Source organism: Pinus tabuliformis, chromosome 3_2 (genome assembly GCF_031772625.1).
Source record: "Pinus tabuliformis cultivar Carrire ecotype Pingquan chromosome 3_2, CPIR1, whole genome shotgun sequence".
NCBI lineage: Eukaryota > Viridiplantae > Streptophyta > Pinopsida > Pinales > Pinaceae > Pinus > Pinus tabuliformis.
In genome coordinates, this window is record NC_142302.1 from 659030543 (window position 1) to 659053667 (window position 23125).

The window sequence follows — 23125 nt, forward strand, 5'->3', positions numbered from 1 at the left end:
ATAGAACAATAAGATTTCTTTCAATCAAAGAGCAAGGAGCACAATCTAATGCAATTTCCCTAACTATTCCTATGAGCACACAAACTTTTTCAATGCATGATGCAAGTTTTTCTTTTCGATTTCCTTAATGTTATGATGAACAAAAAAGGAAACTAATGCACATACAATCAATCAATCTTTAACAAGAACGGAGACTTTACAATAGTTCTTTTTCGAAGGAAAAGAAGACTTTTACGACACTTTTTTTCGAACAAAGATTAATCGACTATAATCTAACTTTGACCATGAATCGATAATGACAAAGAAATCATTTAAGAAACATTAATCAATCAAGTCAAGGTAGGGTTAGCGAAGGAGATACAATCTTGATTTCAAAGATATGATAATCATTGATAATTCAGCGAGTAATCAAACAGAAGAAATTTGGTGAAAAACCCTACCCAAAGGTGGAAAACTGACCCAAGGAGGATCAGCGCAACCGTAAATGGGAGACAGTGCGTTTCAGAGCACTGTCCTTAAGCCAAGGGTGCTTTGCAGCGCATTGTGTCTTGCACAAGCCTGCGCTGGTGACAGTAAGCCATTTCAAGAGGCAACTAAACACAATTTTTGACCAAAATTCACTTCAACAAGGCTGAAATACAATCAATGAAAGGAAGTAAGGGATGCTAGAGTGTCTTAGGATGTGATAAGCTACTTGGAGCGATGATTGTTCCCCGATATGGTCGCCAAATTGTTATGAAGAATTTGGTATCTACGGATAAATACTAATTCCCTAGATAAGTAGCTATATCTAGAACAACAGTTTAAAGCATTTTAACCCTTTTCTATAAACAATAAATAAGACAGAGAATGAGAGGACCTACTTGTACTTTCACTTTTCTCTTGTCTCCTTTGTATCGATCTTGTTGCTCCTTCTCGTACTTAACACGCTTGAGAAGTACCTGTAAACATCAACAGAAGACAAAAACAATGTAAACTTTGAAACGGGAATTGATACTGTTACCCGTTTCGTAGAGATAGCAAAAAAGTGACTTGATTTTGAAAAGGAGTGATGCAAAACACACGTTTTTTTTAGAGCATAGTTTTTGGCACTTTAATTTTTTTTATGTACATTGCGTTTAAGAATGGTAGTGATTTTCACGCTGATTTAAAAAAGTGGTAATTCTGCATCAGACCTTTTTTTTAAAAGACCTATTTTTTGACTTTAAATTTTCTAATGTATGAAATGTAAATAATTATTTTGTAAATTTAATAATTTTTGAAGTGGTCATTTTCTTCATATTTTCTTGTTTTTATTTTTATTTTAATTTTTTTGTAGTGAGGTTTTTATTGTTTTGTATTTTCAAATTAGAAGGTCGATATTTTGAATTTTCGATATTTTACATATTTATACATCCTTAATTAATTTTTCAATCTACATGAAATAATTGTTTTTAAAAAACAATATTTTTTAACAATGGACATAAAAATAACCATTTTTAACATAAATATAACTAAAAAACTACACGTTTTGATAATTTTTTGCTAGAATTGCCATGTCAAAATCACAATTTTTATATGAAAATTTTAACTAAAAATGGTTGAAAAATAGTTTTTTTTTTATATGAAATTCATGTCATAAAAATAATAATAATCGTCGTTGTTTTTTTTTTTTTTTTTTTTTTTAATAAAAAAATAATGATTAACTTAAAAATTAATGCGAAAATCACATATTACAAATATTGAATGCATAACAGTATCAGTTCCCGTAATCAGAATCGAATAACCACCGCCCGACTGCCTATGGGGGTGGCTATCCGATTCCGAGAATCGGATAGCCATCGCCCGGCCACCCCCATGGGCGGCCGAGCGGTAGCCATCTGATTTTGAGAATCAGATAGCCATCGCCTGGCCAACCCCACGGGTGGCTAGGCGGTGGCTATTCGATTTCGAGAATCGGATAGCCACCTCCATGGGCAACCGGGCGATGGCTATTTGATTTCGAGAATCGGATAGCCACCCCCACGGGCATCCGGGCGATGATTATTCCATTCCGAGAACCGGATAGCCACCCCCACGGGCGGTTGAGCGATGGCTATTCGATTCCGAGAATTAGATAACCACCCGCATCGACGATCAGGGGGTGGCTATCCTATTTTTGGAATCGGATAACCACCCTGTGACCGCCCTTGAGGTGGATATCCGATTCTCAGAATCGGAGAGCCACCGCTCGGTCGTCCCCATGGGCGACGGAGCGGTGGCTATTCAATTTCGAGAATCGCATAGCCACTTCCCAGCTAGGGCAGCCGAGCGGTGGCTATTCGATTCTGAGAATTAGATAACCACCCCCTGGCCACCCCCACAAGCGGTTGAGTGGTGGCTATCCGATTCTCGGAATCGAATACCCATCACCCGACCACCAGTGGGGTGGTGGCCGATAAAATTGTTTTTTTTTAAAATAAAAAATAAATAGAAAAAACAATTTTGTTTATTTGTAAAATATATATATTTTAAATATTTTAGATGTTATTTTAATAAATATCAAAAATATATTTCGCTTTTTTTAATTTTAATGTTTTTTCGAAAATGATGTTTAATTGAATTAGATAGCCACCGCTTGGCTGCCCCCATGGGTGGCCGAGCGGTGGGTATCCGACTTTGAGAATCAGATAATCACCACCTGGCCACCCCCACAGGCGGTTGAGTGGTGGCTATCCGATTCCAAGAATTGGATAGCCACCGCCCAACCACCCGTGGGGGTTGCCGAGAAGTGGCTATTCGATTTTCGGAATCGAATAGCCATCGCCCGTCTGCCCGTGGAGGCGGTTGCCGATATTTTTTTTTTTTTTTTGTAATTAAAAAATAAATTTTGTTATATATATATATATATTTGAAATGTTTTTTTTTTTTTAATTTTATATATATTTAAAAATATATATATATTTTAAATATTTTAAATGTTATTTTAAAAAATATCAAAAATATATTTAGCTTTTTTTAATTTTAATGTTTTTTTGAAAATGATGTTTAATTTGAGAATATGTATTTTTTTTAAATTTTAATTGTTTTTCAGGTTTTTATTTTATTTTTAATTTCAGCATATTTCTTTTTTAGGGTTTTTTGAAAATGTTTTTTTTTTTTTTTTTTTAATCTAGTTTGTTTTTAATTTAATTTAATTTTTGTAGTTTTTCTTAATGCTTTTTTAAAATTTCCTATTTTTACTTAATTTTATAGTTTATTTTATTTTATTTTATTTTTTCAGATTTTCCATAATTCAGATCTCATTGCCCTGATGATGGACTCACCTAGTTAGTCCGAAACGTCGGTTTCTTAAATTGCTCACAGGTTTTTCCATTATCAAAAAAAAAAAAAATTTCTTATGGTTTACCACATTAAAAAAAATGTTATTTTTTTGAAAATATGTTTTTATTATTATTTATTTCTTTAAATTTTCTTAATTCTTATATTTTATAGGTTAATTTTGTTTTTACATTTTTATGATTGATTTTTTTTTTAATATATATATTTTTATTTACGTTTAGATATTTTTTTTTAAACTCTTTTTTTTGTGTTTTTTTCATTGTTTTTATTTTTAATTTTATGTTTTCATTATTTTTTTGAAATTTTAATGTCTTTCGGAGTCATAACAAAATCTCTTACACCATTATTTCAAAATGTTGAAAAATTACCCAAAAAAAAGAAGTGTTGTTTGAGCATCAACGCTTTTCATTTTGAGGGTGTTTTTTGCACATAAAAATTTGGTTTTACTGGCATTTTTTGAAAATATTGAAAATTAACCCTAAAAAAAAAATCGATTATTCCATTATTAGCACTTTTCATTTTCACGCTGGTTTTTGCACAATTTTTGCACAAAAAATTCGTTCTCACTGCCATTTTTAAAACATGTTCAAAATTGACCCTAAAAAAAAACCATCGTTCTAGTATATACACTTTTCGTTTTTAGCACTATTTTTCATGTTTCTTCGGGGTTTTTTGGGCAGAGTTTTCATTTTGAGTTTATAGTTCCCGTTTCAAAGTTTACATTGTTCAAGGAACCAATCAAAGCAAAAGATCTATTGATTACAAGTAAATGGAATTAGATACATTCACACATGTAAGCATCACATACCAAAATAAACATATGGAAAAAAGTGCAAATACTTTATTGAATAGAAGGAAGGATTACAACCATGAAGCCTGATTCGAGGTCACCCCTCCAGCTTTGGTTCCATCCACATCACATCATAAGCTTGACAATCCGGTAGCATAATGACACTTACAATAATCTCAATTCTCAAACTAACATTATCTCCTTACAATTCATCAAAGTCCAACCTCTGATCACTTAGATGAGTGGTCAATTTATAGGAAGATGCAGGAGGTTTTGTCATCAATGAGGGTATTGAATGGCCTTCCATACTTAGAATTAGTTCCATGGAGGAAGGGATGAGAGGATAGGATGTATCTTAACTCATTCCTCATCCATTTTCGAGCTCATAGGAGATGATAAGTGTGGGAATCTTCTAGAAGGCTTCAGAAGATAAGAATAATCCCCAAACCCTATGTGAATTTCGCTCAAACTTGTCCAGCGCAGGTCAAAGAGGGCCTAAGTGCTCTGCAGAGCACCCTGGCATGGACTTAACTGCTCTGCAATGCACCCTTGCATGGGCCTACCTGCGCTGGTCCCTCTAGAGGACATTTCAGGATGTCTTCAGGCCATGAAACTGTCTGGGAAGGAGGCATTCAAAAGGTTGACTTGTTTAGGGCATGTAGCAACTGAAATTAGGGTTTGATGAGCCCTAAAACACTGATCTGGATGATGGGAGTGATGTGTCCAAATGGATCTGTAACACCTTTTTTCATGCTTCTCTATGATGATGTCTCGAGCTCTTTCTTTCAATGCTTCTATGATGCCTTGATGCATCCATTTAGTGAATCATGATAGCCATATCTTACAACAAAAGACTTAACAATTTGAGAAGAACTTAGGCGAGAAAGATTATCTCAATAATAGAGATCTCTTACTTCCTCTTTCTTGGACTTCTTTTCAACTTCCTCTACTTCTTTGGTGATATGGGCTTCCTCTCTTCCTCTTTTGTTGTCCTTCTTGACCTTAGAGCAATCTCTTTTGTAGTGCCCATATTCTTGACACCCATAGCATTGAATCTTAGACATGTCCCTTTTCTTTTTCCAAGAACCAGACTTTCCAAATTTTCCTTTTCTTCTTGTCATTGCAGCATAAGCTTGATTTTGCTCACTCGCTCCCACATCAGATTTGGCCTTCAGTCTAAATTCTTCAATTTTGCATAGTGACCATAGATCCTGGAATGTAGTAACTTTTTTCTTCCCATAAATACTTGAAGTAAAGTTACCCCACTCCTCTGGTAGTGCATTTAATACAACTGTAGTCATTTCACTATCAGACATTACTTCTCCCAGATGTTGTAGTTGATCCTGGATCTCAGATATCCTCGTAAAGTATGAGGCTATTCCATATTCCCTACACATCTTCAGCTTGTAGAGTTTTTGCCTTAATGAGATGACTTCTCTAGCAGTGCTTACAGAATACAACTCTATCAATTTGTTATAGATTTCTTTTGAAGTTGTGAGTTTAGATACATATGGGATGAGGGGATCCTTGATGGATTCTATGAGAATCCTTTGAACCCTAACTTCTCCTTTCATATACTTGGCAAGAGCTTGAGCATCTTCCTCTCCAGGTTTTGTGATAGATCCTTTGACATGATACATGACCTCATCTTCAATGAGATTTAGATCTGTCCTTTTCTTCAATGCAAAATAGTTTGAAGCCCCAACCAATTTGTCACTTTCCTTGCAAAAAGACATTTTGACAGATTCATATAAGGTCATATACTTACTTGATAGGACACTCCTTTCTCCTTGTTGCTTTCTTGATGTTGATAATGATATAGAGTAGAAAACTTCTCCTTGATGAATGTAGTTTTCTTCAAGAGTGATCCTTTGATGAAGACCAATGATGACTTCTTGGTGATGTCTTTAATGGTAAGGACCTTGATTTTTAGATCTCTTCAACTTGGCCTTCTTTTCTTGATGATGATCCCAATACTTCTTTGTAGACTTCTTTGATCTAGGGTTATGATGCTTCCTTTGACTTCAAGATAATCTTTTCTTTGACTTCAAGATTATCTTTTCTTTGATGCCTTCCTCGAGATTTGATCATTTAGTGTCCCTTGATAAGATGCCTTTCCTTGACTTGTCACCTTAGCTCTGATACCATGTTGAGAAATCTAGGGCATAACATTTAAGTGATTTCTCTTTAATTATTAACTGCTTGTGAGAGATTTTTACTTCTTTATATTAGGATCTTCTTTTACTTAGGTTATTAATGTTCTTCTTCATCAAAAAACTACCAATGCATAAACATAAAGAGACAAGAGACACAAAAATAGGCTATCATCCAGGACCAAAACCTCACTCTTTGAGAGGAAAACTCGAACAAATTCTTCTTCTTATAGATATTCCAATTAATGAATACCAAGACCAAGACCATGACCTAGACCCTTGACCAAAATGACCTCTCCAAGACCAAGTTAACTTCCTGCAATTTTGCCTTCACTTCTCCAACTCAGATCTGAACTGTTCGGTCTCCTTGATTGTAGTCTTCGACCTACTATAGTAGATTCTTCTTTCTTGCACGTGTGACTGATAAGGGTTGAGTTTTGTCCCTTACTTCTTCGCTTTGACTAGAAAAAGACTATATTAACTCGACATGCAACATAGACATCATACCTTCCTTAACTTGGATTCTTATCTTCTGCAATACTGATATTTCTGCTCTCGCTTTTCCACGCACATGTGATAGACCTTGCCCAAAAAATAATCTTGAAATATCTTCCATATTTCCTTCAAATTTGTTCACTTTCCTTCGCTTGGATGTGAGGTTGTTATATACCCTTAGGTCGAACTCTTTCCTGCCTTTTCTCGGATTACCTTCTCTGAAATATTCACCAAAAATCTTGCTCTGAAATGACAATCGAGCTGCCTGTTTATAGTTGTTTCTTGTCAATATACGCCGACTTGACTTGGGTATGAGCCGACATGTCACTTGAGGAGATCATTAAATTCATCTTGAAGTCGACTTGCATGAGGAGACTTTGCCTGGTCTTGGAGCGCTCTTTACACTTATCTAATGACTCATACAAATTACAACATGCCTAAGAAGGGTCCTTCATACATGACATAGACTCAATTAGACTTTTATGACTAGATGACTCAATCCTAAAGGCTCATAATGGGAGCCATCACTAAAATAAAATTCCTTGCTCATGAAACCCATGAGACAAGCATTACAATAATAATTTTATTTTACTTATTTTCATCAATTACATAAAATCACAATTACATATGTCATTATGAAGACTGAACCTAGTTACTTTTCAACACTTTATGGGATCAAGATATCCAAAACATATGTGTTAGCCAAACATCAAGTATACCACTATATCAAAATCAACATTAAGTAGCTTCAAGAAGTTCATCATGTTTAAGAAGTAAGAGATTTGTTCGATACCAAGTGCACCATTTCATCATAAGAACCATGAATCCAAATCACTTTCATAAGCCATTTGAGAAGGAGATATTCTCATTATACCTTAAGGCTTACCTTGCCATTCAATTTGCAACTGAAACATAACATTGAAACAATATACCATATGTACCCTGTGGTATTCAAATACCTGTGCACCTTCTTATTTGACATAGGTAGCTTGTAGCACATTGCCATCTTTTCATCAGGTGCCTCTTTACCTTTTTCCAACGCTAGTTCTTCTCTTCCTGCACTAGCTATGATCCTCAAGAAGGATCCACTTATCACAACTCATCAAGAGGCTAGAAGCATCAAAATACTTAAATATATATGCAGGAAGCATAAGAGTTAATTAAAACAACAAACAGATTCATAAGTCTAAACAAAAGTAAAGACATAAAGACGCATCATAAATTGAAAAGTACATATCTTCAATGAGAGGTGATCATCTCCCGCTTGAACTGACCTTCAAGAGTCATCACTGTCCATTGTACATATAATAATGTTGCCTTCACTATTTCAACCAACTTTATCAACAACCATGCCTACTAGAGACTATCCCATCTAGGGCTTCGTCAAATCTGTCACAAGTGCTTGAGCATCTTTACTTTGACTGCACTAGAGTTTCATAAATCAAATCTTTGCCATAAACCGTGGTTTCTCTTGAACCCTAACCTCATAGTATCCATCAAACCCTAATACAAAAATTGCTTAAGGTTTTTATTCAAACCCTAGAATTATTTTAGGTCTCCACCATCCTCTTCTTGCTTCCATCAACAGTGTCATCATAGGGGTGATCTTCATGACTTTTCTTCAGTCAACTCTAATTCCATGTTAATTTTTCTTAGGGCTATATTGTTCTTTGCTATGATAATTGCATTTCATCATTAACACATTAAGGTCACCCCATAACATCTTAACATTGTTCAAATTTACATCATTATATAACAACATATGCAACTATGTAGAAAGAACAATATCATCATCATCAATGCAACGAAACATAAAGGAACAATAAAAGAATAACATTCACACATAGGGACACCAGGATTGGTTGGAGACCAGGGCAAAACCCACTATGGGGAAAACCCTTTCAAATTCTTCTTTTTCTTAGATGTTGGAAAATGTAACTAGGTTTGGTCTTCATTAAATGTATTTGAGTCATCTTGTAAAGTACTTGTCAAAAGAATAAAGAAAATAATAATAATAATTATTATTATGACTTATTAAAGCATGGGTTTCATGCTTTGGTCATCATGTTTTAGGTAAAACTCCCCTTTGAGGACTTCTAGGATTTATTTTGAGTCAATAGAGTCATTGCACTTTTAAAGAGACCCTTCTTGGACTTTTGAATCATGTAAAATGGTTAAGTATTGAGTCAAATATGAATTATGTTGTCTCCACACCAAATCGACCTTAAGATGATCAAGTTGGCCTCAAAGGAGGCTATTCGACCTCACCAAAGGGCTATAAATGAAGCCATTCAAATTCCATTTGAAGCACACTCTCTCACAAGCAAGTTCGATCTCTCTTGAAGCCAAAAGAAGTGCGAAATAGAAGGAGGAGAAGGAAGTGCGAGTTTGGTTTAAGAGAAGGAGAAAGGGAAAATCGAACCTTTGGTGCAACTATCTCTCTCTCTCGTGCCCTAGTTTGGAAGATCGAAGTTCTCTTATTGATGTCGTAGCTAGTTGTCGTATGACGCCGTAACCAGTTGCCATGTTAATGCCGTAGCCAGCAGCCGCGTGATGATGTAACCTCAAGAAGCTGTATTGGGCCAAGATCGAAGGTTCTAAGTAAAGATCGAAGGTTCTAAGTAAAGATCGAAGTCTCTAAGGCAAGGTAGAAGTTGCTGGGTCAAAGAAAGTGCTGCCATTAGTGCTGCTAGGTCAAGAAGGATTATCTGCAAGGAAGAAGGCTGACTTGGTGTGGCAAAAAGTTTGTGTCAAGGTCAAGAGTCTTGGAATATCTTTGAAAAACTATTCAAGGAAGAATTACTGACTGGGTTTTCCCCTAGAGAGGGGTTTTTCCTTGGTTGTGTGCCTACGTCTGGTGTCCATTGTTTCATGTGCTATTACTTTGGTAATAGCTTGATGAATTAAAAGAGAGAAGATATAAAGAAATCTAATAAGAAATCAAGAACATCACAAGTAATTATCAAGTATAAGAAAATCTTTCTACCTTTCTGATTTTCTAACATAGCTTTGGTGAAGAAAGAAGAAAAAGGCAGTCTCAGGCACTTGATCAAGGAACCATTCAAAAGGATTATCTCAGGAAAGGAGTCTACTATTGTTATAGCTCCAAATCTCACTCTTATGGTTTGTGATGCTGCACTTATGGCCTAGGGCAACCCTTCCTTCCAGACCTGGTCCAAAAATTTAAAAAACAGTGTTTTATTCCCTGTACGCGACTTTGCCCTGTGTTAAACGCGTGTACACGCGGGTCTGTCATACCCAACCCGCGTGTATCTATTAAAACACTTAAAAAAATATAATTTCCTCTTTTTCGGGCGGTGATCGCGGGTTTACCTGCTGGATCACCTGTTAGTGCCCGTGGCCCAACTGTTCCCAACCAACTCCTAACTAAAAAAACTACTTTGGAGAGGGTATAAAAAGACATCAAAGGGAAGGCCAAGGGGAGAGAGAAAGGAGAGCAAGATTATTATGCTGAGATTTTTCCCTTAGACCAGGTCTGAAGTCCTTGGTGCATCCTGCACTTCCCCCATTTTGCATAGGAAACCCTTGTTTCCATGTGTATTGGTGATCATTCATCCTTGACATCATCATTGAGTAAGACTTGGAAGGAGCTCTTGTTGAAGGCTGGAGGCTGGAACGAATCCGGGAGGAAGCTTGCTTGGAGCCTGCTGAAGGTGTTCAGGTGATATCTTTCCGATATATGTACTTTATTTGCCTTTATATATAAAGAAACACGTCTTTGTTCCCGAATAATCTTTCTTTATGCTTATGAGATTCTTGTGTTGAATTCTTATGAAAGTAGTTACTTAAAGATTATTTATAACTAACTTTATAGCATAAAGATGATTTATACATAAACTTTTATACATGTACTGTTGAGTTCTTTGATTTGTTTGTCTTGCAGGTCAGAGAAAGAAGAAGGGAACTCCAAGAAGGGTTTGCACCCTAACGGTCTTCTCGGACGTAGGACCTTAGGTATGTACCCTAAACATTAGAATTTGCTTAAAAGTAAAAAAGATGGCTGTGTGTGTGTGTTTCTTTGTATAAGCAATTTTCAGTCTGGTAGAGTCTCAGCCCAAAGGACTCTAGGGGTACTTTCCCTTCAACCAACTATATTCAAGGAAGATGTCTAACACAATCAAGGGAGAGAACAAACTTGAAGGAGCCTCAAATTATAGATCTTGGAAGAAGATGATTAACCTCATTCTTGAAAATAACAAAGTACTTGACTTGGTCAAAGGAAAAGTTAAGACGCCGACAAATGACTCCAACGATGCTAAAAAAGTAAAGTTCATAGAATTAGAATTGGTGGCCATGACTCTAACGGTATAGAAGGAATAAAGGACAACCTTGTCCCATTTATAGCCAACATCAATTGTGCTCAGGAAATGTATGAAGCCTTGTCAAAATTATTCACTACTAAGAACATTGGTCAAGTGGCAAGCTTGAAGAATGAACTAAGGCCCCCAAAGATGAGTAAAGAAGACACAATGGCCTTCTTCTTTGTGAAGGTAACACGATGATCTTTTGGCCATTGATGAAATTGTTCCAGACAAAGAACTCGTGATCACTGCTCTATTAGGATTGCCACCTCCTTGAAGTGCATTTGTTGCAGGACTTAACAGTTGGAAGGAAGCTCCCACTTTTGAAGAACTATGGATTGCCTGCAGTCAAGAAGAATTGGGGATCTCTCTAGTTGCCAATCCTAGAGGAGTATCTAATGCTTACACTGCTCAATACAAAGGAAAGAAATGGAAAGGACCGAGGAAGAAAGTAGACATGTCCAAAGTAGAATATCAATGGTCACTACAGGAGTCACTGTCCTGACAATCCAAGAAACAAGAAGAGAGAAAGAGATCAAGCCAATGTTGCTGAAGAAGAAGACCTAAAGAAAGCCAAACCCATAGAATTTGACAAAAGGGACTTACACTACTAAGTCCTTTGCTTGTAGCCTTAGATATCTTATTTTACATTTTTGATGTTTTAGAATTGATAGGTTTTTAACATGTTTTTGGATATATATATATATATATATTTTTGAAGTTGATAGGTATCCCTCATGCTTAGCCCCAAACAACTCCCAAAGATAAGTATCTCACTTCCTTTCAATTTTTGGTTTCATGTACTCATTTAAGTTTTGATTATATTAAATACTAATCGTCATTCTCCCTCTATTGTCTTGAGGAAAACATTTGCTATATTCTCAAGGAGTATGGAAGAGGACATCACAAGACAAGGTTTGTCAAAGAACAAAGGTATGCTTTAAAACATCTATGTCTTTATAATAAATGTTTATTCATTTGATAATATATTACTAATGTTGTTGTGATTAGCCACACTGAATCATATTGATTCTTATCTTGGGAGATTCATCACGTGATAAATCTACCCCTCTTATTCTAACTGATTTTATAGAACCCTAGACAGGTTCTCTGGAAAACCCTAACCTAAGGGTTTGCTAATGTGAATGTCTAAAACCCTAAAACTGCTTAGGGACATTGAGAAATGCTATTGGAAGTTTCTATAGATGATGTCATGTTTGGGATTTTGGTATGACCAGGAAAACTTAACTTGTTAGGGTTGAATGATAGTCTTAAATCCTAAACCTTTGAAGTATTGGTAATTTTGGGTTTGCTATGTTCCTATATTGAAACTATAACTCATTAGGGTTTGGTATAATGTGTAAGCAAGAACCTTATAATGTCTTAGAAATGATTTCCTTGGTATGTGTGTGTTTGTCTAATCAAGTTTGTGATATGTCTAACTTTAATATATTAATGTTTGTGTTAATGGGTTTGACTAACACATGATATGAAATGTCTATGCATGATGATGAAGTACTAAATGTATGAGTTGAATTATTTGTCGGTGGTCATGAATCCTAGGGTTTGGAACTAAGCCTTAGTCAAAGTTTGTTTCTATAGGATGATAGTATTTGTGAAATTCTAGAGTTTTGGAGTTAAACCTTAGTAGAAGCGAAAATCTCTTATGTATGATGACAATGTGATGATTTGAGATTTGTGTAAGATTGTTGAACTTTGAGTTTTAGTTGAATTGATGTTTGATTGAAAATCTAGGGTTTGAAACTAACCCTAATGGATGCTGGTCATGTTGATGACTATGTCGTGATGTTTTGATTGATTAATTCTCATTTATGAAATCTAGGATTTGTATGAAACCCTAGTGAGAACTCTAACATATCAATTTTGAAAAGTTGTTATATGCTTTGTAGATCTATATTTGTTTGAATTGTTTCTAGGGTTTTCTATATGTTGTAGTAGGGTATGTCATACCTTTGGAAGAAACATTGAAACCCTAGATGTAATGAAAGTTGTTATGAAGTAGTCTAGGGTTTATGACAAAGTCCCTAGCAAGATGTTGAAGCATATTTGTCTCTTGTTTATAAGCGAGTTTGGGTATTTGATATATATAAGGTTGAAATGCTTCTGTTATTATAAGATTATGATATGTATAACTTCATGCTTCTATAGATTTGGTTGTGCTTGCTATCTAAGTTGTGCATGTACACAATCTTCAATATGGTGAAGATGTTTGTTGATATGATAAGCATGATGTGAATAGTGATGATAATGATGACTCTGATGAGATGGTTGGAAGCCTCGAAAGATTCTCCAAGGACGAAAAGAGGAAGTTGATCTACCTGAGTTAAGAGGGAGCCTGGATAAGGGAAATCTCCCTGGTTGAGAGGGAGAGCATAGTTTTGATTGGATAATGAATTTTGGAGGATATGTTGCTGCATGAGAAGTAGGAAAGGAAGGTGTATGACTGAGGAATCTTCTATCCAAGATTCAGTTGATAGCCCTACTATGAAAAGTTGAGAAGCAACATTAAGTTGTTTGAAAGACCCCAGAGGTTTGTATTTGATTATGTACATGTGAAAGTATATTATTGATTGGGGTTGTGTTTGTACAGGTGAATCTCTTAAGGGTTTTGATAACATTCTGGTTACTAATCAGTTTGATTAGGAGATTGGTCATCCTTAATCTGCGGGATCAAGGAGTGTTGAGGCTTTGTGAGTGAAGCATTGCCTAGAAGGACATCTGATTGACACTCTATGTTGATGTCTAGGTCCTGAAGTAGGGAGGTTGGCGTGGGTCATAGAGCTCTGACCATGGATACACACCTAGGTCCTTGGGTTGATGGTTAGCAAGTAAGCCTGATGGTACCTAGAGAGGTTGAAAGCTTGAGTCCATCTTAGTCCCACTCAGATAGATTTCCTTGGTTAGGAATCTAGTCTGTGGCATTGCGGTGCCTAAAGTTCTCCATGGTTCATATAGTTGAGATCTTCCTTGTACTTGTATATGATGAATACCACCCTAGTTAAGAGGGAGTGTGTGAAAATGTAACTAGGTTCGGTCTTCATTAAATGTATTTGAGTCATCTTGTAATGTACTTGTCAAAAGAGTAAAATAAAAATAAAAATAATTATTATTATGACTTATTAAAGCATGGGTTTCGTGCTTGGGTCATCATGTTTTAGGTCAAAGTCCCCATTGAGGACTTCTAGGATTTATTTAAGAGACCCTTCTTGGGCTTAGGAGTTCTTGTATTTTTAAAGAGACCCTTCTTGGGCTTATGAATCATGTAAAAAGGTTAAGTCTTGATTCAAATATGAATTATGTTGTCTCCACACCAAGTCGGCCTTAAGATGATCAAGTCAAGCCTCAAAGGAGGCTATTCGACCTCACCAAAGGGCTTGTTGTCGCACGGTGATGATTAAATATTAATTAAATCTTGATGAACGGTCGAGATTAATTTGACAGGGATCAAGCCAACTAGCCATTGGAGAATTTATCTATAAATTAGAGGTCGGTGTCTATCTATTTTTTCATCCGATCTTTGAATCATGTATTAAGCTCTCAAGCTCTTTTGTATATTTCTCTGGAATAAATGCAAAAGTCTTTGGGGTTTCAGCTTGTGGTGGTGTTCCTTTTCATGAATCTATGGTAACATTGTTTTAATTTCTTCTTAGTATTATGTAAAAACTATCAATCAATAACTCTCTTAGAATAATTTGAATACATGTATCTTATTCAGTTTATTGGATCTAGGGTAATATTTTTAATTTTGATTGAATTAGTAGGTATCTCTATTTCTTCAAAATTTTATTGTTATTCTATTTCTCTACTTGGTTTGATGGTTGATCTAGTGTTTGCAGAAAATCTCTCAAGTTTTCATTGAGCATTTGAGGATAGTCCTTGGTTGGACCAACCAACTCTCAACACATATTTTTTGAAGAGCCTACCTGATACAAGCTTCAAGATTTATCTAACGATTTTTTTTTTTATGCATGATGTTTTTGGGCTAGTACCTCTATTTTTAAAAAAATATTTTGTGGAAAATTGATAGATCTGGCTAGGAAGAGCCTTAGATTTTCAGATTTGGGAGTGGAGTTGGACCCATACTCCTCAGATCTGATAGATATGCAACCTTTGTGCATAGATCTGTATATATTTTGTATAGATTTGAAGTTTTTCTAACTTGGGTTTTTGGGGTTTTTATTCATTTTATATTGGGAATCAGGGTGACAACCCCCAATTTGAGCCGTTGTCGCGGTGCCTAGACATTCTGTGTGACAACAGGGCTATAAATGAAGCCATTCGAATTCCATTTGAAGCACACTCTCTCACAAGCAAGTTCGATCTCTCATGAAGCCGGAAGAACTGCGAAATAGGAGGAGGAGAAGGAAGTGCGAGTTTGGTCTAGAGAAGGAGAAAGGGAAAATCGAACCTTTGGTGCAACTATCTCTTTCTCCCGTGCCCTAGTTTGGAAGATCGAAGTTCTCTTATTGATGCTGTAGCCAGTTGCCATATGATGTCGTAACGAGTTGCCGTGTTGGTGTCGTAGTCAGTTGTTGTGTGATGCTGTCACCTCAAGAAGCTGTATTGGGCCAAGACCGAAAGTTCTAAGTAAAGATTGTAGTCTTTCAGTGAAGATTGAAGTCTCTAAGGCAAGGTCGAATTTGCTGGGTCAAAGAAAGTGCTGCCACTACTACTACTACTGCTAGGTCAAGAAGGATCATCTGCAAGTAAGGAAGAAGGGTTAGTTGGTGTGGAGGAAAACTTGTGTCAAGGTCAAGAGTCTTGGAATATCTCCGGAAAACTATTGAAGGAAGAATTACTCACTGGGTGTTCCCCTAGAGAGGGGTTTTTCCCTCGTTGTGTGCTTACATTGGGTGTCCATTGTTTTATGTGCTATTGCTTTGGTAATTGCTTGATGAATTAATAGAAAGAAGATATAAATAAGTCTAATAAGAAATCAAGAACATCACAAGTAATTATCAAGTATAAGAAAATCTTTCTTCCTTTCCAATTTTCTAACATTAGATTGTTATCAAATGATTCAACAAAAGAGAGTACAATGATTCATATCTTCATCTATGCAACTATACAAAAAAAACTACTACAACATCCATGAAATGAGCCTAACAAAGCCTATACTCAAAATATTGATTTTGAAGACTGTAATGAATTGTCACTGACTACAGTGAATTGCCGAACCCTATGGTCACTGAGAGAAATCTTTAGACAATTGAGATTCCATCATTTAAGTCTTAGGCGCATGCAGGAGGAGTCATGCGAGCGACTATATTAGTCCAGTCACACCCTTAAGCCTGGTATGCGAGCGACTCGGGTCAGATCTGCATAGAACTATCTCAGAGCCTCGTTTGCACCCTTTGAGATGATATGTGAGTGATTGTGGCTTCCCAGTCGCTCTCTGAAGCACTATGAGCATGCGATTGCAGTCATATATGACCTGAGTGAAGCGAGCACCTGGAGTCGGATATGACCTGAGCGAAGCGAGTGACTGTGATTCTGAAACCCTAACTCCCAGTCACATGGATGACAAGTTGTCTGTGCGATTGGAAGGCTCTAGTTGCATAGATGAGCTTCTGTGCAAGTGACTGTGGTTGGATCCATCTTGTGTTGTGCCTGCGACTGTGGTCCAAAACCCTAGATCTGAAATGCGAGCTTCAGACCTTGTAATTTCAGCTTAGAGCAAACCTATTCCTTTGCCGACAAGCCTCAAACCTGTGCGAGCCAAAAACCAAGATAGAAGAGTGTCTCATGATGATATCCAAATGTGGTAGAGGTCACTTGTATGTATAACCTTCCAAGGGGGTCCACTGTACTTTAGGGCCGACCGTATCAAATATGCACATGTGGGATTTTCTTCATAAATACACTTTCCCATATTCGATTTGAGTGATCTTTAGGTCAATTTTGGTCCTCTCAAAAAGAGGAATTCAATGCAATCATTATCTCCATCAAGTGAGCTGTCCAAAGTAGAATTTGACCGCAATTGCATATTTTTAACATATGGAAGCGCATGCTACCATGAAGTGCCCCATTGATTCCATAACTTGTAAGTTCTTTTACTTGATTATTCTAATGATTTTTTGTATTGGAGCGTAAGGGGACACATTGGATCTTATGTAGGATTGTAGGTGGATCCCCATTTGGGGTTGTAGGTGGATCCCCATTTGGGGCTTGGTCTTCCTATATAGGGTCGTAGCCCTCCAGAGGGCCACATTTGCACTTGTAGGGTGAGCGTTGAGAGCCATGTGCCTCCACCATAACTGAGATTATTTCATGGATCCCCAACAATGCTCTTTGATTTCTCCTATTCCACCTTTTGGATGAGGTGATGCACCTGGTTCACCATACCCAACCGACTCCACAGATATACCATACACTTGGCAGATGTTCCAGGATCTAGAGGATTGTCCCCCGCTCCAGAGAGAGGGCTTATGTCATCATTCTAGCCCTTACAGATGGGATACAAACACTTCTGATCCGTTTGGAGACCCATAAGGATGACCTTGTGCCCCCCACACCCAATTGGGAGCAACACAGGTTTTTTCGTGGAAAACAAGGGGTCAACCCCTTGTGCACTATGTTTGGAGCCCATTTCTTCATCATGGCACCCCTTAGGTTTCATAGGCCTCCTCAAAGTCCCAACGACTCCCTTGGTTGATCATTCGGCCCTCTTGAGAGGCTTATTCTTGTATTATTGAGTTATTTGGTGGGCTTGTCACCAAAAGTATTGTTATTATGCACATTATTTTATTTTAGGGGCTTAATTAGGCCAAATTAGCTAAATTGAACTCATTAGAGGTTATATAAATAGATGGGAGGTGATTCATTCTCTCATTATCACTTGGATTAGATCATTCTCTCTTGTGAGATTTTCGCTATCCTTCTTGGAGGACGAATTTGGATGAATGGATGAATTTTGATGTTTGGATCTCTTTCATTTTGTCTTATAGCTTCACTATTGACATATAATGGTGATTAGATATACTCTTTCTTACATGTAAGTATTTTTTGAATGCTATTTTTGTTATTTTCTTATGTCACATGCATGTTGCTGGGGATTTTTGCTATACTGGGTTGACATTTATTGCTTTTCTTATGCTAAATTGTGGAAATTTGTTCTTTTATAACATTGCATCATGTCACGGGCCATGTATGAGTGAGTGAATATTCCTAGAGATGTTTCATCGAAATCTTATCTCAGTGAGTCATCATATATTGCAAATTGAAGTGTAAAGACCTTAAGCAATTGTTCTCATGCCCTAAAGCCATGCAAAATTGTTTTAGAGGCCTCCTTGACTAAGTGAATCCATTCCAAGCATTTGAATTTCCTTGACTCCATATTTCCCAAAGGATTAGGCACTGATCCTCCATCGATGATCACTCAAAATCATATTTTTCTCAGCTCTCTCTTTCTTTCTAGGCCTAGCGTCCATAGGTCACCCGGGGCATCAATTATCTCACAATCTAGCCATCCAAATAGTTCGATTTTTGGTCCACAATTGCACTGAGGTTTTCTTTAGAGGCCTTCCAAATTTGAAGCAAATCCAATGGTGGGATCTCAAGATATAACAATCCATAGCTGAAGGACCTTTTGTTGCCCTAGTTTTCCCTTGGCTAGTGTCCTCATTAGGATCATTGAATTCAAACCTTAGAGAAAATTTGTCCTTTGATCCTCTTCTCCTCACTAATTAGATCAAGCCCTTCATTGGGTGATCAACTCTACCCCCTTGACTTAATATTGGGTCCACTTGGTCTCGTGTGATTCCACTTCTTATCAAAATTAATCCTTCAAAGAACCTTTAGAAACCAAGTTTCCACAACGCTTCTGAGGGCTAGGAATCTCCTTTGTAAGTCATATCTTCAAACCCTAGCCCTTGAAATCCTCCTAGCCCTTCTTAGAGAGAATTTCACCTTGCTTTCTAAGCAAGCAAGCCATATGTTTGAGTCTCTCTTGTGAATATGCCTTTAGGATCGCCTTCAATCTAATCGTTGACACACTCATTATCGTGATCCTTTATAAACCGGGTTTTGTCCCATCGGTTAAAGTCCATAAAGAGTAGGGAGCCTTAGTTGAGGTGACTGTGGGCTATCACTCCATTGTTTCCCTTGACCTAGTAGTTAGCTTTCAAGGATCCCCTCATAGGACCCCTACTAGTTTGAGTGTTAACAAGACCTACAATTCTTGGCCTACAGAAACCCTAACCCTCGCACGTGTGGACAAAAAAAGATAAAAATTAGGTCTCCTTCCTTCTCTTCTAGCCGTCTTTGATCTTCCTTTCTTCCTTTTCTTGCTCCAGATCGAACTTGTCTTGCTTGTATGTCAAATGTGTGCTAAGGAGGTCGAAGTTGCTCTTATATATACCAATTTGATAAGGTTGAGTAGCCTCTTCTAGGCCGACTTGTGCTAGGAGGCTTATTTGAATTTTTAGACCGATAATCAATATCTTTTAGATGTTACAACTTGCCCAATAGGTCTTACGCAAGTGATAAGGATTCTCTTGAATCAAGAAAAACATTCTTTTGACTTGGACAAACCTTAGAAGCATGAAGAACATGCTTGACCTAGATGACCACTAAAATGAAGCATGAAACCCATGCTTTAAAATAATATTTTTCTTTCTTCTTTTTCTTGTAACATAAGATATATATAATGACACGAGTACAATAACAATTATGAAGACCGAAGCTAGTAACATTTCCCCACAGGGAGATCATCACAAGACTACAAAGCATAATGTTTGTTTGGAGAAAACTAAGATCATTGCGAAAGAAAATCATTATTACAAATGCCGGATTAGGGAAGCTATGGAAATCAAGAAACACCCAAAAAGCATTAACAGAGACAATAGCCTTGAGATCAATGATAATTGGCTTCCCTTTTTGACCATGAACTACATGTGATGATCCTCTCCAAGCTTTCATTTGGATCTTGTTCTCCCTCTTTCCTGACCTTTGTTCCCTCTCTTTTTCTTTGACCTACTTGCTTGCTTTATCACTCTTTCCCTTTTCCATCCTTCCCTTTCCTCCTTTTCTTTCAAACTCTTCCCCTCCTCTCTCATCTTTCTTTCTCCTCTCCCACCTTTCTTTCTCCTCTCCTTCTCCCTCTTCTTCCTCCATGTTTCCTTTCCCCCACCTTACCTCACTTCACACTTTGCTCCCTCCTTCCTCTTTCTGCTTGTTTGTGCTCCCCTTGCCCCCTCTTCTTCTCCTTCTCCCTTCTACATCCTTTCTTCCCCCCTACCCTCCCGTGTCTCACTTGCCTTCCTTTCACCTCTTCTTCCTCCCTCCTACCTCTTTGAAAATTCCTAATGGCAAAATTAATAGTATTACCAAAAAAAATGCACGAGGAATAACAAAATAAATAAAGAATCACAACCCAAATCAAAACACAATAGACACCAGAAAGAGATTTTGAGCCATTTAATTAAACACTGGGAATGGGTAAATGAGCTGAAATAACAGAACGTGGGCTTTCCAAGCAAGCTGTGCAAGACCTCGATGATAGATCTTGAACCTAGATGGGGAAATGACTCTAGAACAAGAAATGCACATTTCCCATCTGGTTGATGGTGGTTGTCTTTTAATTTGCTCTCGTTGAATGATGCTTAAGAAAAAAATCTTATGAAAACAACGCTGCTTTAGAAAGTTGAAAAGACTAGAAATGGAGGGAGAAAATGTCAAATCCTTGTGTCTATACAAAAAATTAGTTTCATAGGAAATGGTTTGGTGGACAATATGATATTTGCATCAAAGGAGACATATTACAACAAACAAGGAATAAGATTATTTTTTTGAAATCCGACGGTTAAAAAAAATGTCATCAATACTCTTATTGCAGTGCTACTAGATGAAGTCAACCCTACAAAATACTTGCACACATAAACAACAAGCTCATGAAAAATAATCACCGATGTTGGTCCAAGCTGAAGTGTGAGCTCTTCAATGCAATAAAGCATTGATTTATCGCATGTGTAATCATTTATGATCTCTATGTTTTTCCAGTGACATTAATAACCCTAACATTGTTCCCCACACAACCTTCATACCCAAACAATTATGTTGAAATGTATTACGGGTCACATAATTGCAGTCATTATAATCAATAAATACTCATTTTAAGAATGTATTTGGATGCTGGGTAAACATTAAGCATTTATTGCTTTGTAGAATGCTTTATTTTCCTAAGATTCTTCCAAATTCATGAATTCTTGGTTTTTAATATTAGCAATAAAGATAAATGTATTGTGAATTACTCCTAGATATCGGTTACTTAGCCAACATTGTTTTGTTTTGTGAATTAATCCTAGAGATTGGTTACTTAGCCAACTTTGTTTTTTTTTTTTTTTTTGCAAGAAATTAGCTTTTTCATACAATGCTTATGTTATTTTTCCATTGATCCAAGAAAGATATTCAAGATCTTTTACAGTTGAATGCTACTTGACTAGTCACATCTTTGGTTTTGGTGGAAAATTTGCTTTTGAGACAGTTATGAGAAGCACTTTAATGATATCCACAAATATTGACCTAGGATAAAGGGAAGTAGTAGGAAAGCCATCATCTAACATGAAGACTTTCAGTTGAGGTCAATATGCTACTATTATACTTGCATTTTACTATCTTTTTTCATGTGTGGTAATTTTGTACTTGCTATCTTGTTATGTAAATGTGAATGAATTTTATCAAATGTAACATCAATTATTAATATATTTCTTTTGTGAGTTGTTTTATACTTGCATTGACTTGTATCTTTATAATGTATGGTAGTTTTGTACTCTCTTATATAAATTTGAATGAATTTTATCAATGTGATATTAATATATTTATTTGGTGAGTTGTTTCTTGTCTATTAATCATGATGTTGATGCTAATGACATAAATTCACATCCTTGAAATGTTTATGAAGTTGACTGATGAAAAAAGTTCTCTATGTTGATGCTAATGACGTGAATTTTCATGTTCAATGCTATTTGTTTTTGTTTAGTAACTATAGTTGTTTGCAATTTGATCATGTGATAAGATAAGATCTATGAAGTTGATTGATGAAAAAAATTCTCTGTGTACAGGTGCATAAGCTTGTTGATTTGTCAAACTTCCCTGATCGAGAGGCCATGTGGTATTTGGAAGTTATTGAAGCGTATGAGATGTTCTACAAATCCTTGATGGAGGAATGATGATTTTTGTTCTTAACAATTATATTCATTGTTTTATCACACTTAAAAGTGCTTTCCTTTTTCTTTAATGTTGGTAAAGGCATAACATAAAAAATTTATTTTCTTGTTTAATGGTATGTAACTTTGTTCCTTATCTTTATTCTATTTTCTCCATTTATATTGTGAAAAATCTCTCTCCTCTATGATATTCGAAATTAACAAGCTTAATATATCCTAGCCAGATACCATGATTATAATAGATACCATGATTATAATAAAGTTAGCAAATGCATATGCATAATTCTTTGATGTTTTATTTATGGTGAATGAGGATATTTTTTCATCTTTGATCTTTGTTATTGATTTGATAATGATTATAAATCAATTTGATATTGAATAGCATTTATTTGTAAATTGTCATGGATTGTCCATTGGAATAGTTTATCACAACAAATCTTGTATTATGTTGAAATATTTTACTATGCAGGTTTATTTCATTAGATCATTGATTTATTATCACTATCTTATTGCTCAAATATATAGAAATAACCAAAATATGGAAAATGAAAGAATAATAAAATGAACATGTAAGGACCAACTCTATACTATATATATATATATATATATATATATATATATATATATATATATATATTTTTAAATCACAATAAAATACAACCAGAAGAGGAAAAACAACACATTGGGAATTCAAATTTATTCAGCACTGTCTAACAGATCCCTAAATTTTATTTCACTGAACATATCATAAAATTTACATATATTCAACTAAGGCCATAAAGAAATCATACCAAATAATATTGCAACACATATGTACCATTCACCAGAAGACGAAACTCCACTTGATTTGCTGTTACTTGTCTTCCCTTGTTGTCGGTC

At 36.1% G+C, this 23125-nt stretch overlaps 1 protein-coding gene across 1 annotated transcript in view; it reads left to right on the forward strand.

Annotated features, from left to right (window-relative positions):
• LOC149182385 (recQ-mediated instability-like protein) overlaps positions 1 to 22382 on the forward strand; it is a 152423-nt gene extending 130041 nt beyond the window's left edge. Inside the window, exon 4 of the mRNA XM_089418503.1 lies at positions 22142 to 22382. Within this exon, the coding sequence (XP_089274629.1) occupies positions 22142 to 22249 (108 nt within the window). The 3' untranslated portion in view covers positions 22250 to 22382. The remainder of the gene's footprint in view (positions 1 to 22141) is intronic.
• Positions 22383 to 23125: the final 743 nt, after the last annotated feature.